This window comes from Colobus angolensis, unplaced genomic scaffold (assembly GCF_000951035.1).
Source record: "Colobus angolensis palliatus isolate OR3802 unplaced genomic scaffold, Cang.pa_1.0 Scaffold82, whole genome shotgun sequence".
NCBI lineage: Eukaryota > Metazoa > Chordata > Mammalia > Primates > Cercopithecidae > Colobus > Colobus angolensis.
The window spans coordinates 7,094,287-7,114,908 of record NW_012122043.1 but is presented as its reverse complement, the minus strand read 5'-3'; the positions used below and the strand labels follow the sequence as shown (position 1 = coordinate 7,114,908).

Here is a 20,622-nt window from a genome sequence, read left to right as displayed (position 1 = left end):
TGGGGAAGGAAGGGGAGTTGGCTGGAGATGGCCATGGGCAGTGGCCATCAGCCATGGGGGCAGAAGCAGCCCACGGTGGCCTCAGGCCCAGGGAGAACTTCCTAAGGGGCCAGAGTGAGCTGTCACAACTGGTCCTGGATCCACCATAAGAACGAAGCCGTGGGGTGTGGTGACCCGGAGCCATTGGTGATGGCTGTAGCAGGGACGTTTTGCTCAAGCTGTGGGAGGTAGGGAAACAGGCGTGTCGGCCTCTGTGGAGAAGTTTCTAAGAGAAAGAAAGAGGAGTTGCCGTGGGATGCAAAGCAAGGGAGGGTGCTTGTTTTAGGAGTGGAGTGGGGGCTGGAATAAACCCAAAGAGACTTGAAAACTAACAGAAATAAGGAAGCTAGCAAGTGCATGGGGCACATTGGGGTGGGAAAGAATGGCGTGGAGGGACTCTCTGTGAATTGGGAGAAGACGCACTTTAACCTCCAGAAGAGGAGGAGTTGATGGACAGTGTGCATTGGATGGGGTCCTGGGGGGTCCCTCCCAGGCAGCCCCAGAGCCAGAGCCTGTGGCTGTTAACGTGGGAAAGGGAAGGAGGCTGGGCCCATTGTCCAGGTGCCATGTGCAGAAGGCTTCCCTTCCAGTTTTGGGACGTGTTGGGAAGGAAGCAGGATGGAATCAACATGCAGCAAAAAAGCCTGAATTGTATTTCTCTGTACTTTATAAGAATATTCCCCCCCCCCGCCCCTTTTTTGAGACAAGGTCTTGCTCTGTCTGCTACGTGGGAGTGCAGTGGTCTGATCACAGCTTACTGCAGCCTCGAACTCCTGGGCTCCAGCAGTCCTCCCACCTCAGCCTCCCAAGTGGCTGGGACCACAGGCACGTGCCACCACACCCAGCTAATTTTTTGGTTTTTTGTCTGTAGTAGAGACAAGGTTTCACTGTGTTGCCCAGGCTGATGTGGAACTCATTGAACTCAAGCAATCCTCCCCCCTCAGCCTCCCAAAATGCTGGTATTATAGGGGTGAGCCACCATGCCTGGCCAAGAATGTCTCTTGAAACAAGTTGCCAAACTCTGGCCCCCAGGTCTGCTATTCCTATCAATGGCATTTTGTTGGAACTCAGCCACGCCTATTCCCATATGCTTTGTCTGTGGCTTTCAGGCCTCGTGTGTCCCACAAAGCCAAAGTTACTATCTGTCCCTTTATAAAGTTCAGTAACCCTGACTGAACTCACAGTGTACTCACTTTAACAAAATTCCAACTGAAATCAGGATAGTGCATCAGTCCACTGAGTGTTCCCTGGTGTGCCTGTGTGCCCATAAAAAGAGGAAGCTGCAGGGGTCAGGCTCCTGGAGCTAGAGCCTCCTGCCGTGAAATTTTTCTGTTGCTAACAATTGGTGGGCACCCAAAATTTGCCCTTTGAAAATATGCATCAATTATGCCTTGTTGATGGTACGGGTGGTTTGTAACAAACTAAACCAGGGCTGGACTCAGTAAAAGTTGTGTAAGTGGAGCCAGAGTGAGTGAGGGAAAGATGCCTTCATTCTTGGTGTTGGAAGTGCCGACCTCTCCATTCATCCCGGATCCATGGAAATGGGACCCCGGCTGCCCCTGGATGGAGTCCGGGCGCTCTCCTTCCCGGGGGCCAGAGAATACCTGTGTTTCCCAGGACGTTGGGGACCTGTGCTCAGTTCCCCTGGGGAGAGAGCAGTTTTGATCACTCGTGCCGGGAATGACTTGAGTCAGAAGCAGGTGACTTTGATGTGTTCTGTTACCTAGAAAATGAGGCTGCTTTGGAGCCAGGCAGCTGTGCACACAGCCAGATGGACTTGATGTGTGCTGAGTAGCCACGAAAGACCTGAGTGGGGACACTGAGTGACTTCGCGGTCCAGCACACCTTCCGAGGACCGCAGACGAGGCTTCCACCCCAGCAAGAAAATTAGGATCTGACAGCCTACCAGCTTAGTACACACCCTCCCAACACGTGAATACACACCTGTATGCTTTTTATCTGCTGAAATGAATCTAGCAACACTTCATTTTTTAAAACAATTTATCTTGAATATATCCACATTCAAATTGAAACAGACCTTCTGAAATATATAAATAGTTGATATGAAGCGTCATCCAGACCAGTATTACATGTGGTTCAATTCCCAATGCCCTGTGGGTCTCACAGCATCGGGAAGGACGCTGGCGAGTGCCAAGAAGTTTGCGTTTGCCCCCACGCCTGTCACTTCCAGCTGTGGGACCCGGGACAAGCCTGGTGTCTGCGGGCTTCCTGTGCTTATCTGTAGAACAGACGCCTTGCAGCCTACACAGCAGGGAGGAGCTGGAGATGGGCGCCCGGAGGCAGCTCTGGCTGTGGCATTTCTAGGTGTGAGACCCACCTCGCCTCTCTCAGCTTCTTCTATAAAGTGGGTTGAACTCAGGCTCTGCTTTGTGGGGTGGCTCTGGGCAGTGGAGGAGCCCAGTGTCTGGCTTGCAGCAAGCCCTGAGTTTCTAGTAGCTTCTACAAAAACAGAAACGGCCACCAGGTCCTCAAACCCCCCCCTTCTGGCCAGCCTCGTTGGTAGCCAGCTGTCAGCCTCAGCCTCTCATATCTAGGGAGGCATCAGAATGATCTGTCGCTCATGGTTCTTTTTTTGTGTGTGTGAGACGGAGTCGTTCTGTGGCCCAGGCTGGAGTGCAGTGGTGCTATCTCGGCTCACTGCAAGCTCTGCCTCCCGGGTTCATACCATTCTCCTGCCTCACCCTCCCAAGTAGCTGGGACTACAGGCGCCCGCCACCACACCCAGCTAATTTTTTGTATTTTTAGTAGAGATGGGGTTTCACCACATTAGCCAGGATGGTCTCGATCTCCTGACCTCATGATCCGCCCGCCTCGGCCTCCCAAAGTGCTGGGATTACAGGCGTGAGCCACGGCGCCCGGTGCTCATGGTTCTTTTCAAATTGCATGGATTGAGAGAGTGAGGGCCCACCTGGAAGGATCGTGAGTCACCTACTCTGGCTGATGCATGCCACACATCACCAAAAAGGTCACCTCTTTGTATTGTTAGACTCTCCCCAAGTAAACTTAAAATGTACCTTAGAATACTCAGTCTAAAACAGCTGGGCTTGCTTTGAAGCAAGCAGCCCAGCCGACTGCATGAGCGCTGGCAAGACGACCCAGCCATCCGCACGAAATAGTTGGCCAAACAGTGCTGGCAACCAGCAGTGCGGCTGGCGGGGGTGGGGGGTTGTTTGTTTTTAGCACACTTTGGAGTCCTAAAATGACAACCTCAGGTGCTGAAGCAGAGCGTAGAAAGAAAGAGCACCAGGCCTGGTGACTTTCCTCTCTTCTTAGCAACTCGCCTGTCCGAGGGCCCACGGGAGCCCCAGAAACCGTCTCTGGTCTGCCTCGGGCCGCTTTGCCCTGGAAGCCAAGCCTTTCCCGTTGTTGGATGAGAGAGAGCTTGAAGGGTGGCGGTGAGCTGTGCCTTCTATGGCAGAGGAGACTCAGACAAGAATCAGACCCAGCGTGCGGCTCTCCTGCCTTCCTGGTGACGTCATCCTGACTGGCTCAGAGCCGCACGCTAACCACGTGTGGCCTCATTTATAATTAGGATGGCGCCAGAGTCGCTTGCATGACACCCAGTGGCAGTCATGTGACTTGGCACGGTGTGCAGGACTAGCAGGCCTGCTGGCTTGTGCTAGCCAATTTGATTTGTTTCTTTAAACCAGAAATGTGAGTGTGACCCCAGCCTGGGGTCCGCCACGTATATTAGGCTATTGAGCCATATGTTCAGTGCCTGCCCCATCCAGCCACTGTCCCAGCAGGGCTGTCTGTCCTGTTACCTCCCCTCTGACTTCCTCTGTGGTTAGTAATCCCTGTTCTAAAGACACAGTACAAAGTTCTTGCCGCTTTGGCGTGGGAGCAATCCCACCAATTGTGGAAACTATTTTATCATGTTGCACAGTCCTGGGGGAGGTCTGTGGATCTCCTGATCACTGTGGTTCTTGGTGGTACAACCTCTATCTCTGCCCCGGGCCTCTTCTGTTCTCTGTCTTCTTCTCCCTGGGTGGTCTGTGTCTGAGTCCACCAGCCTTCGTCCCTTCTACCCGCAGTGCTCTCTAACTGGCCAGCGTCAGCACTGCACGCCCAGCAGGTCCAGCTCGCCCTCCGTCCCTTTCAGCCTCAGGCTATGGTGTCTGTTTGGTGAAATGCATTCGTTTCTCTCTGGCGTCCCCAGAGAGTGGGAGTGGTGACAACTATAATCCATATTCACCCCGTCTGTTAGCTTCCCGGGGCTACCAAGACAAATGACCACAAACCAAGGGGCTTCAAACAACAGATACTTGTCCTCTCACTGTTCAGGAGGCCACAGGTCTCAGTCAGGGGTCCCAAGGTGGCCCCGTCTAGAAGCGGTGGGGGAGAAGGTGTTGCAGGCCTGCCTCTCCTAGGCCCTGTTGGCTCAACCCTCCTTCCATTCCTTGGCTTATGGCCGCATCTGTCCAGCCTCTGCCTCCATCTTCACATGGCCTTCTTCCCTCTGCCTCTGTGTCTGCTTTCTCTTCTTAAGAAGACGCCAGTCATTGGTGACTACCCCTAATGCAGAAGAACCTCATCTTAATTCTCTCTGCAAAGACCCCATTTTCAAGTAGGGTCACGTTCTGAGGTTCTGGGTGGATGTGGGCTTTGGAGGGAGACTCTGGTGAACCCAGCACGTTCTGCACATCATCTTTTCTCTCCCATGAGCCCTGGCAGTGATCAATTTCAGGGGACATTTGGTAGGCCAGGGAACATGGAGAATAGAGAGCCTACGGCCATTCCTGCGCCATCTGCTGGAATTCTGCGGGGAGCAAGCCTGCCCCCCTCCCTACACTGTCTCACACTGTGCCTCTTCCTCCGCAGGCCCTACTGAAGATGGACTGCCAGGGCCTGGTGGTCAGACTCATCCAGGACTTCGTGCTCCTGACCACGGCTGTAGAGGTGGCCCAGCGCTGGCGGGAGCTGGCCGAGAAGCTGGCCAAGGTCTCCAAGCAGCAGATGGATGCCTACGAGTCTCCTCACCGGGACAGGAACGGGGTTGTGGACAGCGAGGTGAGCCGCGGCTGAGCTTCGAGCTCACTGAGCCCTTCTGCCCCTTGGCTCCTTGGACCCATGCAGTGCAGCTGTAAAAAGGTCTGCTTCGTGGCATTTCCATGAGGGTGAGATGGGTGGAAATGTGCACGCATGTGCCCAGCACTGGGTGTGCCTCACTGAGCGGGAACTGTCCTCTGGATTGGTTGCCATGAGCCCTGGCTTTAGGATGTCCTTCCCACACGACATGGGAAAGACAAACAGAACTGCCTGTCCCTTGCTCATTTTGATCTTAAATTACCATCAGTGGGATTGAATAATGCAATAACGCATACACAGAGGCCTTTGTGAGCTGTTCTGGGCTAGAGTGATCCCTGGTATGTTACATAACTTGGGCCAAAGCCGGTGTGGCCAGGCTGTTGCTCAGACGTCCTTTGTATTCTTGCATGTTTGTGGAGGACACCCTAGTAAGCTTCCTGGAAGACGGTTCAGGCTTGCAAGGTCCAGGAAGCAGGAAGTCCCAAGCGAAAGGCTGTGTTTTATGAATGGGATGAATTTCCAAATGAATGGCACAGAAAGAAAGTGCCATAAGGATTGTAAGGAAAGAGAAATCCTTTCTCATGATTCATTTATCGGGCACCTACACTTGCACAAAGCCCTGCTTTTTTCCCTCTGGAGTGTGCTGACCCCGGCCCCGAGATGGTTCCACTGTTTTTTCTGTGGACTTGTTCACTCACGAAAGAGTGTCCCAAATAGTCACTACAGAAGCTGCACTAAGTAATAGGAACAAATCTCGTTCTGTCTCCTAATCTTTCTTCTTCTCTCCCTCCTTTTGTTTTTTACGACTCCACCTCCCAGGCCATGTGGAAGCCTGCATATGACTTCTTACTCACCTGGAGCCATCAGATCGGGGACAGCTACCGGGATGTCATTCAGGAGCTGCACCTGGGCCTGGACAAAATGAAAAACCCCATCACCAAGCGCTGGAAACACCTCACTGGGACTCTGATCTTGGTGAACTCCCTGGACATTCTGAGGGCAGCCGCCTTCAGCCCCGCGGACCAGGACGACTTCGTGATTTGAGTGGGTCCCCTCCCCTCCTGCTGCTCTGGAGTGCAAGCCCTCTCCTGCCCTGAGTGCCCTGCTGTCACCGCGGAGCTGAAGAGGGAAGAAGGGACGGCTGCTCAGACAGATTTAGGGCCTGCCAGCTGGGCCTACACCGATCCTGTGCCACCCTCCTCCATCGAGGGGGAGGCCCGAAGGGACTGCCTATTGCAGGTCGTTGCCAATCACATCGCTTTCTATTTGTTAAGGGTAAATGTAAATTTAAAATCACTTTTCTAAAGAATGGGGGGAAGGGATCTATGAGAAAGGTGGTGTCTAATTTTTTTATGGACCATAAAGGTTTAAAAGAAAACTTAATAGGGGCACAGGCTGTTGAGGTTTTTATGTTGTTATAGACCTTTTTAAATTATGTTAGAGATGTATATAGGTATTTAAAGGTCACTGGGGGCATTTCTGATTCCCGGCCACACTTTGCATTTCAACACTCAGCCCAGAAAGACACTCGTTCGGTTGTTGGACCTCTTCCACTCCCTACCCATCAGAACGTGAATCACGTGGGAAAAAGTGGCTCTTCAGTAAACAGGTACAGCTCGTGCTTTCTGAGAAGGCCCGAGGTCCTGCTCCCTCCTTGGATTTGATTGTCTTCTGAGCTTTGCCTCACACCTAGTGAATGACCATCCACAGAACATGAATCTTTGGTGAGCTTTGGTGGGCAGAGTGAAGTCCCGCGTTAGCATGTAGGTGCCCTGAGCTGTTTCTGCCAATAGATTAGAAAGCAGCCGTGCCAGTGTGCATTTAGTCATTGACAAGAACAATGCCATTTGAGAGCGAGGTGGTCCCGCTGCTACGAGGCCATTGTACTGTTTTCTCCTTGGGGTCAAAGCAGTGCTTCCCATAGAGTTTGCTGCCTCTTCTGTGGACAGGAAGAAAACTTCACGAGCGAATCAGAGCCTTGGTGGCCACCAGCTCTCGTGCTTCTTGCAGATGCTGTGGTTGGCCTCACAAGCAACGCCTTATGCTGACGTGCCCAGGTGCCAGCTGCCATTTGCCAAACTCCGCACTTCATTTCATCTAAGGCTTAACCCCTCTTCCTTCCCGGTGTACCTGCGTCTCCTTGAAGAAAGTAATAGTTTAGATGAAACCGGTTTTTGTACAATGTAAAGATCATCTGAGCAAGATGAGCATTTTGTAAAAATGAAAATGTGTCTCACATAAAATCAGGAACTTGGCACAGTGTTGCATTAATAACTTGAGGGTGCAGACATGCTGTGTGAATCTCACAATGCCTCATAGATGTCACGTCTTAGAAGGGAGCAGGAGGAAGGACTGATACCCGGCAAATCAGTAGAGTGAGGTGATCCCCAGCAACGTGCCAGGACATACCTGTGTGCCTGCAGTTGTCAGGGGCCATTTGGGATCCCAAACCTCATTCTCTAAAACTGCTTTCCTGAAACATGTTACTTCCTTAGTGTAATCAATGTATACTCCCTTACTGGCCTGAAACATTGTATAGCTACTTATTCAGATACTGAAGACTAGTGGACTGAAAATAAACAAACACTAGCTATCTTATGCTGCAAGAACCGAGACACACAATTCGCCAATCATCCCACCATGTAACCTTCGATTGTGCTTCTCAACTCCACCCCATAATTTCTCCCAGAGATCATCTATCACCTTTTCCCCAAAGAAGATACAAAACCAGTTGCACCTTAAACCATGGATATTTTTTCCTCAGGGGCTTTAAATAGTTTCCTATGCAACGTGTCTTGTAGCACAAATAAAATTCTACAAAAAGTTGCAGTAAATTTTATTTGGATATTTTTACCTGTTAAGTGTGTGTGTGTTTTCTGTACCCGACCAAACTTTAAATAAAACAAAAATAAAACCTCATGTATTTATACATAGACCAATGGCTGCCTCCCCAAAATAGTCACCCCTAGATGACAGCATGACAGCTGGTGTGGCAGGTATCTATTTTCTTGCTATTCATTTCATTTGCTCTTGAAACAAGGGTCACTCAGTCATCACTAACCAAATGGGAATTGGTGTCACGCCAGGCACCCAAAGGAAAGCACATCGATGCCTTGCTTTTTTTTGGGTCCTATGAATTGGCAACCCCAATCCCGCAATAGAAAGTTTAGGATGGAGTCATTTGTGTGTGTCAGGCGTCCGCCTCGAAGTGCTGATTGCAGCAAAGAAGGGCACACCATGCTTTAGGAAGACCGTGTTGTGGGGGACTCCTAATGGAGACCAACTCCACCTGGAGGTAGGGGGAGGAATGGGGCTTATGGAACATGACTTTGATGCAAGGCTTGAAGGCTGAGTGGGAGTCAGACCACCAACAGGCCAGACCTGGCGACCAGTGTGTCAGCAACGTTGATAACACAGGGTACATGGGGCAAGGACAGGCTGAACCCTCCACATGGCTGGAACTTGGGGAGTGAGCACAAGCCCTCTGTTAGCTGGACGGTTTCCACCCCTTGTACCTGTGTTGATTCCACCCTGCAGCACCTGCCGGCTGGGTCCTCACACCCATTTTGCAGTTGAGGACAGGGCTCAATGTGGTCCCATAATTTACACAGCCAATAAGAGGGGCAGGGACTTTGACTCAGGGCTGCTGTAACAAAGTGCCCTGCATGGCTGAGGACAACAGAAATTTGTTCTGTCACAGTTTTGAAGGCCAGATGTCTGAAATCAAGGTATCACATGGTCGCTTGTTCTCTGTGTCTGTGACTAAATCTGTCTCTAAGGGCAGTAGTCAGGATTTAGAGCCCACCCTAATCCATCAAGACCTCATCTTCACTTGACCACACCTAGGATGACCCTGTCTTTAAGTAGGGTCACATTCACAGGGGCGTTTAGGACTTGGACACGTCTTTTTGAGAGGCACAATTCACCCACCACCCTGCTCCATGCCTGGCCCTTTGGGCGTAGCCTGCTTGGGAAGAACGGTCCATGAATCAGATTTAATCTATCTTGGTGCCCTCCGCCCAACACAAAGCCAGGGTGGAGGAAGGCAATTCTTTAAAGGGAGAAAGCTCTTCTGATGGACTGCTGTGTTCCCCCAAGACCCATCCTCTTCCTGAGCCAGTGGCTGGGCTGTCTTTCTCCATCTCCCTTGCAGTCAGGTGCAGTCCAGCTGGAGGATAGGAACCAAAATGCTGTGGGCCGCCTGTTGTTGAGTCTGGCTCACAGGAACCTTCCAGAAATCCTCCATTCTTCCAAGTGATCAGGAGGAACTCCAAGTCCCTAAAGGTGAGGCAGGGGCAGACAGAAGGACCCCAGGTCCCTTAGGGATCCCCTGTAAGCTCTGTTCAGCAAAGTATCTGTCACATGGTATCTAGAGAGATAAAACTATGATTGGCCACTGAGAAGGAGAGAGTTACTTGTTAGAGTGGCTGGTGTTGCTTTACCTTATCTCGGGTACATTATGCCCAGATGATCACTGTAATCTACAAGCTGGTGGGGAATGCAGCTTGTTCTTAACTGGGAAACATCCCTACCACGCCGCATTATTTCAGGCAACAAGAACCCCCTTTCACACTATTTTTTCTTGGCCCACACATGTTCACAGTTGGTCAGTACCAGTCTGACTACAAATGACTTTTCTCCCTAATACTCCTAGGCCAGCTCAAGCAGTTCAGTTAAACCTCCAGCTTTTCATTGATATTGATTTGGACATTGACATTGTTGAGAATGATAATTAACGTTATGGTATTTGTAGGTCTTCTTCAGGACCTCATTCAGGAGAAAAGATTTAGTTGGAAAAGAGTTAGGCTTTGACTTCTTGAGGAAAGGACAATGTTGCCCCTGATTAATTCTTGCATTGATCTGCACCTGGCCATCTTTCTGTCAAGTCACTTGGGGCATGTGTCAAGTTAGTTATTTTGTAATCCTCCAGCCCCCAGCCCCTCTGAGTATCCATCACCCCACAGTAGTACACAAGCTCAGACTCGGTCCTGGGGCCCTTCCCCAACCGTGGTCCAGATTCCAGCAGCTCAGGTTTCACAACCATTCCTACCGCCATGACCAGAATTAAGACTTTCTTTTTCTTGATGCTCATCCTCTTTTTTTGGTCAAGCTACTCCAGCACCCTCCCCCTGGTCCTCCCTTCCAATTCTGTCCTCCCCTATCCATAGGACAAAGGACTCCTTTCACAGGAGCCCTTCCTGCTGTGTGGCCAACTCTGGGCTCACCCTCTTTGCTCTGTCCTTGCACACACGGACTTCCTCCAGCACTCCCTTGACCATCTTTTTGTAAACCTCCCTGCGTTGGTCTAAGCTGTGCCCAGGCTGTGGCACCTTTCCTTCCCTACCTGGCAGAGTCACACACTGAGCTCCTTGAGGACAGCGACCTTGTCTTGGCTCATCTCTGAATCCCAAGAGCCTAACACAATCAATATTGGTTTCTTGGAGGAATTGTTCCCATCTCTGCAATAGAAATGCATCTCCAAATAAGGGTTTTGGCTATTGTAGTGAATAAAATGGCTTCATGATGTGTTTATAACCAATGTAAGAAATAAGTGAAAAGTTGTCCACCAATGAATGCATCAAAACCAGCTTGGATTTTAAGAAGTCAAAGATGAACCTTGCAGGGATGGAGCTCAATGAAGTGTATACCAAGAACCATTATATTCCTTAATGAATCATTTTCTGGCATGAGGGAAACACTGTCAGTTTGGTCCATGATTTATGCTGCAATAAAATTTGGCTTTATGTAAAATAGATTGAAATGAACAACTTAGCTCTTCTGTGCCATAGATCAACCCCTCTGGCAGTTTGATAAAGGCTATAAACTCCTCAGTATTATAGAAATGCACATAAAAACTCTGGGTTCACAGATGAAACCAATTATGTTTACGTACAATTACCAATGATTTTTAGAAATTGTGGTGTAATATATGTACTTCTTTATGCATTCAATAACACAATCTAGTAGTTCATCTTACATCCCCCGGAAACTCAAAATAGTGATGAGCATTTAGCTACCTGCAAAAGCATTGATGGAAATAAAAATATCAGAGATTTCCATGTTTGGCACATCACAGGAACTCCTAATACTAGAGAGGTTCCTTGCCTAGGTGCATCCTTGAAGGAAGCACCAATGTCCAGTTGCACGTTAATGAAAATAAAGGTGTAGTGTTTTCCCCTTATTCAAGAAAAAAGAGCTCGTCCTAAGGAAACTGAAGTCACTCAGATTTGCTATACACATTTTTTAAGTGCTTGTATTAGTCTTTTCTGCTCCAGGTTAGCAAGAATTGTATTTTTAAAGCTTTGCTTCTCTGATAGAATTTTCTGCTTAATGAGGGAGAAGGAAAATGTGAAGAAATTAATTGGTTGCGCCTGTGACTTTTTAAATATCTAAAGTCATCTTTCTTAATTTTCCATTTCAATTGGCTTTAAAAAAATCTTTGTGCTTATGTCATATATATATATTACAACTTTCAACGTAATTTTCATTTTGGGAGGGTGCAGCATACATCTTAGTGAGCTGTAGGCAGCTTGGCGTTGGCAGAGGGTCACTCGCTGCTTGTCAGAGACAGGCCGGCCCATGTCAGTCCTGGGCACGCAGAGGGTCCAAGGGACAGCAAGGGAGAAAAGAGATGGTTCCTGCGCCTCTAGGAGTTTGCATCCAACAAGGAAGATCAACACACAGGAGCAGGCCGGGAGCACTGGTTCATGCCTGTAATCCCTGCACTTTGGGAGGCTGAGGCAGGCAGACCACTTGAGGTCAGGAGTTCAAGACCACCCTGGCCAACATGGTGAAACCCCGTCTCTACTAAAAATACAAAAACTAGCCAGGTGTGGTAGCGAGTGCCTGTAGTCCCAGCTATTAGGGAGGCTGAGACACGAGAATCGCTTCAACCATGGAGGTGGAGGCTGACACTGTGAGTCAAGATTGTGCCACTGTACACCAGCCTGGGTGACAAAGCAAGACCCTGTCTCAAAAAAAAAAAAAAAGAAAAGAAAAGAAAGACCCAGGAGAAAACGCCTGAAATTCAAGGGAGACGGCAGCACGCGGAGAAAGTGCTTGAGGAAGAGGAGAGCACCTGCTGCGTTATGGAGCTTTGGATGCTACCGAGGCTGAGTATTCCGAGGCTGTGAGAAGAGACCCCCAGGGCAAGGTGGGGTCCTGAGAAGATAGAGAAAGGACAGGGAGAGGTGTGTATTAATTGATAGACACTGATTTTCTATTTGCCAGGCATTCTCCTGGGCCCTGGGATGGGGTCCCTATCCCCATGGAGCCCACATGCTAGTGGGGAAACAGCAATGAACTAGATTCATATGCTCGAGGAGAGAGAGGTGATAGGAAGACAACTCAGTGATGCACTGGCCAGGGCGAGGCTGGAGCAGGGTAGCCTGGGAGGCCTCCCCAGTGAGGTGAAGTCTGGGGAAGAGTGAGCAGCTCAGAGAAGCTGGAGAGTAAGTTGCTTTAAAAAGGGCAAGGGGGGCGATTAGAGTGGGACGAGCTATGGTTTGGATGTGTCTCAAAACATCAGGTGTTGAAATGTAATGGCCGGTGCGATGGGATGAAGAGGTGGGTCTTTAAAGAGTGATTAGATCAGGACGCCACTGCCTTTACAGCCCTTAAAAAAAAGAGGTTGTGGCTGAGCGCGGTGGCTCACACCTGCAATCCCAACATTTTGGGAGGCCGAGGCAGGTGGATCACCTGAGGTCAGGAATTCAAGACCAGCCTGACCAACACGGTGAAACCCCGTCTCTACTAAAAATACAAAAAATTAGCTGGGCATGGTGGTGCACACTTGTAATCCCAGCTACTCGGGAGGCTGAGGCAGGAGAATTGCTTGAACCTGGGAGGCAGAGGTTGCGGTGAGCTGAGATCGCAACATTGCACTCCAGCCTAGGCGACAAGAATGAAACTCTGCCTGAAAAAAAATAAAAAATAAAAAACGGTTTCAAGTAGCGTTTGGCACACTTGCCCCTCTGGCCTGCCCGTGAGGACACAGCATTCCTCCCCGTTGACGGTAGCAAGGTTCGATCTTGGAAGCAGAGAGCAGCCCTCACCAGCCCACAAACCTGCCCAAGCTGTGATCCTGGAGTCCCAGCCACCAAACTAAGAAATATATTTCTGCTGTCTTGACACCACCCAGCGCTGGGCATTCGTTACAGCAGCACAAATGGACTAAGAGAGATGGGAAGACAGGCCAGTGGTGAGCAGCCTGGATTGGCAGACAGGGAGGCAGAGGCCATGGGACCGTCAGGCAGTGCCAGGCTCGGCCTGAAGAGGCCCAGGAATGGGGAAGGCAGAAGGCAGACAGAGAGACAGGGGAGGGAGGGTCAACTCAGTCTGCCGTTCGGCTGAACAGGAGCAGGCTGGGCCAAGAGGGACTGGTGTCCTGGGAGGATGTGGCCCAGGCTGCAGTGAGCAGCTTTGCTGGACTGGAGGAGAGGAGGGGTGGAGGCTGTGGTCGGGGGAGAAGCTGAGTAAGACATAGATGGGGGAGCAGGAGGGAAAGCAGATCTAGGACTCAGCTCTGAATGGGAGGATCTAAGGCATAGCTGGAAGAGCATGGACCTGAGGATAAAGGCCTTTGAGAGACGGCCGGTGAGAAGAAAAGGTGGAAATACGTAGAAACCTGGTCAGCAGCCCCTCATGTATCCACCCATTGAGTTGGTCATTAGGCATCTGATTCAACCGCCTTCCATCTCTTCCTTCCCTCCTCATGGCGACTCCTGTACTTCCGGGCACTGTCACCTCTCGCTGTAACTGCAATTCCAGCCTTGTCCCATCAGCTCATCCTCCATGGCCCCCAGAAGCGTCCTTCTAAAATGGATTCAGGCCAGGCACAATGACTCACACCTGTAATCCCAGCACTTTGGGAGGCCAAGGCGGGTGAGTCACATGGGGTCGGGAGTTTCAAACTGGCCTAACTAACATGGTAAAACCCTGTTTCTACTAAAAATATAAAATTAGCTGGGTGTGGTGGTGTGTGCCTATAATCTCAGCTACTTGGGAGGCTGAGGCAGGAGAATTATTTGAACTCGAGAGGTGGAGGTTGCAGTGAGCAGAGATCACGCCACTGCACTCCAGCCTGGGTGACAAGAGAAAGACTACGTCTTAAAATAAAATAAAATATAAAATCAATTAAAAATTGGATGCAGGCTAGGCGCAGTAGCTCATACCTATAATCACAGCATTTTGGGAGGCCGAGGTGGGTGGATCACTTGAGGTTAGGAGTTCAAGACCAACCTGGCCAACATAGTGAAACCTCATCTCTACTAAAAGCACAAAAAATTAGATGGGTGTGGTAGCACACTCCTGTAATCCTAGCTACTAGGGAGGCTGAAGTGGGAGGATCACTTGAACCCAGGAGGCAGAGGCTGCAGGGAAGCGAGATTATGCCACTGCACTCCAGCCTGGGCAACAGAATGAGACTCTGTCTCAAGAAAAAAAAAGGATTCATACCCCTCTCCTGCTTAGCCTCTGCCATCAGCAGTCCCCAGGTTTAAGCTGATGAATGGAGGCTCCCAAATGCCAGCTTGGAGGTCACTGTGGGTCCCAATGAAGCTTTCACTGGTACACTAAAAATGAGAGAAGGAAAGATGCTGCATGGAGGATTTTCATGAAGTCACATTGATGCAAATCAAATAACTGTCTCTGATCCTGAGATTAAGTCCTTCACTTCTTTCTGGTGTTAAAATGTCCTATATCCTGGTGACTGAAGGTGACGGGGGATTGCAGAGGCAGGAGTTGTTTTGGTGTTTTAATGCCTTGCTTGGCAAGGTGAAAGGCTGGCCAATAACACACATCGTTCCAGACTTCTCTTGTTGAACACAGGGAGGGAGAGACGGGATGCCTGCCTGCAGCATTTCCATGCTGTCTGCCCTTGTGGCTGTTTCTGCCCTCACTGAGAGAGTGGCCTTTGTCCTATCTTCCAGGTGCTCAGCATCTTGGAAACTCTCTTGCTGTATTTAGGACCCTTAAAACACAAACTCACAGCTTCCCTAGCAGCTAAATCCAAGCATATGACCAGAATCCACCACATGGAGCTTGGACTCTGAGGCTCTGATTCATGCAGAAGGAGGGAAGGGAGCTGGCGGAAGCATCAGGGCAGCCGTGGTCACCAGGGTGAGCTCCTGACCTGGCTGAGAGTCCGTGGGGGACATACGGCCATGGCAGTTTGTCCTAGTGCCAGGCACGCCCGCTGCAGCCACACGTTTATCACCAGGTCAGTTCTGGACGGGGTTCCTGGAAGCTTAGCACGGAGTGTGGGGCTCAGCTCTCCCAACCCTGTTGTGAATTGCCCAAGTCTCCTTTAATAAGCCCCTTTGGTGAAGACTCAACCCCTTGGCAATTTCTGTTGCCTTCAAATTAGCACCTTGACTTCCTACTCTGTTTACTCCTTCAGGATTCAGCTCTACAAATCGCGATCCTAGGAGAGTCTCCTGGGATGTTCCCTCTGTGAAAGATCCTTCCTTCATTTTCCCATAGCTCTCTGACCTCACCACAAATAGAACCTGAATCTCTCTGTATCACAGCTGAGTCTTTGCCTGGTGTACCCCACAGACTGTGAAATGGACAAAGAGGATGTCACAGCACTGGACTCACACTCAATAAATTCAGACTCACACTCAATACATTCTTGGATGAATGAAATCTTCAGAGAAATTCCCTCAGGGGCATGGAGGCCAGGTCCCAGTGCCTGAATAGCTTTGTGAGTACCTTGTGGTACTCCTTTCTTTTTTTTATTGAGACGGAGTCTCGCACTGTCGCCCGGACTGGAGTGCAGTGGCACAATCTCGGCTCACTGCATCTTCTGCATCCCAGGTTCAAGCGATTCTCCTGCCTCAGCGTACAGAGTAGCTGGGATTACAGGTGCCTGCCACCAATGCCCGGCTAATTTTTTGTATTTTTAGTAGAGACGTGGTGTCACTAGGTTGGCCAGGCTGGTCTCGAACTCCTGACCTTGTGATCTGCCTACCTCGACCTCCCAAGGTACTGGGATTACAGGCGTGAGCCACTGTCCCTGGCTGACTCCTTCTTTCTTAATCAAACAAATACATGTTTTGTGGGGGAATCCAGACTTTGTTCTAGAAAGTTTCATCTCTACTCGTTTCTAGTTTGCTGGTCTTCCCGCTATAATGTTATGTATGTTTAACTCAGCTGAAGCTCACACTTTGGAATAACAAGCGCTTGCTGTATTTTTCACACACCCACATATTTTTCTGCACTCGAAGTGTAAAATCAGTTCACACCCAGGGTGTAGATGATCCCACTTAGGCGAGAATAGCAAGTATGAGTACACTTGGTGGACATCTGTAGCCTCAGGTGAGCTTTCTGTGTGTTAAAAGTTCTCTCTGAACAGTCCCCTGACACCTGAGCCAGCCCAAGACAGGTAGAGGGGGTAGGGAGGTTGCCTGGCAACTCCAGGAGGCTCAGAGCCATCCTTTTTGTCTAGGAAAGAAAAGATCCAGAGAACGGAGTCACTTACATTTTTTTATTCTGAGCCTGGTTAGAACCAGCATACATAGAATGAGGAATTTACAGCAAAATTCACACCGACAGATCAGCATAACAACCTGCAACACTAACAGGTACAAACGCAGCTCTGTGCCTGTTTATGGGAGTGCTGGATGGGTGGATTCTTTGCACAGCCAGTGAATTCATAAGGATATAATTATGCATTAAAAATCTCTTTAGAAAATCAGATGCCAGTTCTTCCAGGCACTTTGTACAACACCTTTATATGTTTCTCATTATCACATTTTCCACGCGATAGATGAGCTGAGAAATTAAAGACAGGAAAGGGGATGTGTGTGTGTTTTGAGGGACTCAGGGCACTTGACCTACTGAAAAATAATTCACACAGACCCTGGAGATTTATGGATTTTTCTCAGGTCCTGGAAGGTGGCTATCATTTTTCAAATATTAAGTTTATCCAAAACACACACAGATATACCAAAGGCTGATGTCACTATGCCACGCACAAGAATATCAAAACAAGGATTTTTTTTTTCACATTCAGAAATTCATATCCAAGCAAAAACAACTCCATTTTCTGTTTGTGATGTGCATATAACAATATTCCAAAATTCTGCTTCAAATACTATTAAAGTCCTTTGGTGTAGTCAGGCAGCTTTCTCTCCTGCAATGAAAGAGCTTCGTATGGTTACTCACACTTCACTTCAAACAAAGCAGTTTCTTAGTGTGATTATTGTTATCGCTACTTTCAAAATGTCTTAAAATTTGTTTTCTAGGCTGAGTGCAGTGGCTTACGCCTGTAATCCCAACACTTTGGGAGGCTGAGATGGGAGCATTGCTTGAAGCCGGGAGTTCGAGGCCAGCCTGGGCAACATAATGACACCCCTATCTCTAAAATAAATAAATAAATATAATTTTAAAAAAATATGATTTCCTTACATTATTGTTTTTTTGTTTTTTTTTTTTTTGGCAGAGTCTCTTTCTTGTTGCCCATGCTGGAGTGCAGTGGCACCATCACAGCTCACTGCAGCCTCAACCTCCTGGCCTCAAGTGATCCTACCACTGCAGCGTCCCAAGTAGCTGGGACCACAGCTGTGTGCCGCCACCATGTCCGGCTAAATTTTTTCTTTTTTAACTTTTAATGGAGATAAGGTCTTGCCACGATGCCTGGGCTGGTCTCGAACTACTGGTCTCAAACCATCCTCCCAACTCGAACCCCCAAAGTGCTGGGATTATAAGCATGAGCCATGGCATCCAGCCACATTATTGAAATTTTTATAAAATTTTCTTATTTGGGTATTTTGCAAATCAACCAGATCACAACAGAGCTCTGGTTGAAATATATAATTATTATCTTGGGTTTCCATGTATATTCTTTCATTCACAGCTCTGGGAGGAGGCTGACTAGGTACCAGCATAGCAATCTGGAGAAAATGAAAGAATTCCACTATTTAATATCATTCTGTAAACATAGTTGCTGTGGCCACTCGTCTATATCTTTAAGTGTAGCCCATGGAGCTCCTGAAGAAAACTCAGCAGGAGAAACCTGGTAAAAATGTAGCTTCCAAGGTCTTCCCAGGCCTCTTGAATCTGATGCCTGTGGAGGCACAGGAATCTACATTTTAGCAAGCTTTCCTTCAGATTCTTCCGTGTCCTAAAGTGTGAGGACAAGCTCCATTTTTGATTTTTTGGTAAAATTCTAGACAGAAAAGAAACAAATGACTTCCATGTCTGGAGAGGAGGGGAGGAGGGGGGATTCTGTTTGTGATTTCTAAATATTTCAGCAGCCACAGCTCCAGCCTCTTCCTTCCGCACCTCCTGGCTTCCAATCATTGTCCGACTTGCAGTCACCTCCCGCTGAAGTTTAATTAAAATCCAGGCAGTTGTGTTCAGGGAGCCTTCTTGATGCAGATCATGTGACTGGGATCTGTTGGGTTGCCCCCGCTGAGAGGGATAAAGAAGCCAGCCAGGGCTTAGCAACGGACCCCCTCTCTCTACCCACTGTCTGTCTCAGGCTTTCTGTGCATCCAAGAGAGTGATTTTTTTTTTTTTTCTGAGACGGAGTTTTGCTCTCGTTTCCCAGGCTGGCGTATAATGGCATGATCTTGGCTCACCACAACCTCCACCTCCCGGCTTCAAGCAATTCTCCTGCCTCAGCCTCCCAAGTAGCTGAGATTACAGGCATGCGCCACCACACCCAGCTTATTTTTTTTTATTTTTAGTAGATATGGAGTTTCTCCATGTTGATCGGGTTGGTCTTGAACCCCACGACCTCAGGTGATCCGCGCATCTCAGCCTCCCAAAGTGCTGGCTTTACAGGCATAGGCCACCTCTCCTGGCCTGAGAGAGTGATTCTTATCCCCTTGCTGGAAACTCTGAAACAGGACAGCATGTGCCCCCGGCCAGGCTGAGACTTGGGGCTGACCCGGGGCTATATGTTCAGGGACTAAGGGCCATGGCTGTTTGGACGGACAGAGGCTCCCTCTGTGGAAGGTACCACGTGGGCAGATCCACAGTCCTCACATCTGGCTGATGCCCGTCTTCAGACAGGACTTCGCTCAGGTCCCTCTTGCACACTGGTACCTGCGCAGTAGGCCTTTGTAAGTCCCTGGGAGGTGTGCAGGTGAGGTATCTGTGTGTGTGTGTGTGTGTGTGTGTGTGTGTGTGTGTGTGTCCACCAGGGTCAAGGAGGGTTCTGAGACAAGCCCAGCTCCTGGCATTCCTTACTCTGGGCAACACCACGACTGCAGAAGCAAAAGCGGCTCCAGTTTTATTCCTAGGCCACCTGGCCTAATAACAGCCAAGATTCACTTAGCACTTACCCTGTGCCCATCACAGTCCTAAGCACTTTAGAGATTTTTAACTCATTTGACTCTGGCAACAGCCTGTAAAGTAGACAGAATTAACCAAACTGCACGTTCTGCACATGTATCCCAGAACTTAGAGTATAATTTTTAAAAAGTGAGGCACAGAGGGGTTAAGCAACTTTCCCAAGGTCACACAGCTAGGAAGTGTGGAGCTGAGATCTAAATGCAGCTCCAAGGCTCTAACGTGTGTGCAGTATCCTGCTGCCATCATGCTCAGGTGATGGTTTTCTGAGTCAAAAACCTCCAGCCTGGGCGAAGGAGCGAGACTCTGTCTCAAAAAAACAAAAAACAAAAATAAAACAAAACAAAACAAAACAAAAAACCAGCAAGATAAATAAATAGTGACTGAATACAAAGTGGTAAATAGCAAAAGTTGTAATTTCTCACTCTTGACATGGAGAGGACGGTAAGAAGTGGAGAAAGACTTGCCATCGATTTGATGCTTTTTGTTTTTATTTCCCTTGGCCAAGCAGATATAATTAGTTTGTATTCTCTCTGCACACTCTGATGGCTGGCGTGGAGACAGCACACAGACCTCCTGAACCAAGAGTGATTTTAAAATTTGCTGCAACATAAATGTCTATCAATAATGGAGTAGTTAGATAGCTTGCACTACATTTATACAATGGCATCCTGTTCCACCATTAAAGGGGAAAAGGCAGCTCTATAATTATTGGTGTGAAAGGCTTTTCAAGATACAGTAAAGGGAAAAAAGAGAGCAGTGAGTATAAAATCTCTCATTTATAGTGAAAGGAAAAAATAGAGCTGTACGTGAAGTATTTCTAAAATGACACTCAAGAAACTTAGTCGTGGGTTTGCTGGGACCTGCAGTTCAACATTTGGAGAAGGACCCAGTTTCCATTGTGTATCCTTTGATGTTGTTCAGCATCTTACTCAGTGCCAATGTAATTTTCATAATTCTACAGACTTTTTTTGCGACAGATAATTTATGAAAGGAGAGCAATTTAGAATTGTCTGTAAGTACCCAAGGAATAGAGCAAATACCCCATTTGCAAAATTAAAAATCAAACAAGTACCTAATTAACATGTTGTTAATCAACAAAGTGGGCATATACAGGCAGATAATCAAAATGAATTGTGTATGCCTACAAGACTTCTGTAGCCAGGGTCCATGGATGGGTTTTAGGGGGTGTATTAGTCCGTTTTCATGCTGCTGATAAAGATATACCCGAGA

At 48.6% G+C, this 20,622-nt stretch overlaps 1 protein-coding gene across 2 annotated transcripts in view; it reads left to right on the top strand.

Annotated features, from left to right (window-relative positions):
• Positions 1 to 8,005, top strand: part of SH3BP4 (SH3-domain binding protein 4) — a 76,798-nt gene extending 68,793 nt beyond the window's left edge. Inside the window, exons 5-6 of one of the 2 annotated variants that reach the window (XM_011929624.1) lie at positions 4,882 to 5,070; positions 5,908 to 8,005. In XM_011929624.1, coding sequence (XP_011785014.1) covers positions 4,882 to 5,070; positions 5,908 to 6,132 — 414 coding nt within the window. In that variant the 3' untranslated portion in view covers positions 6,133 to 8,005. The remainder of the gene's footprint in view (positions 1 to 4,881; positions 5,071 to 5,907) is intronic. The other variant, XM_011929625.1, reaches the window with a different exon arrangement.
• The last annotated feature ends 12,617 nt before the right edge of the window (positions 8,006 to 20,622 follow it).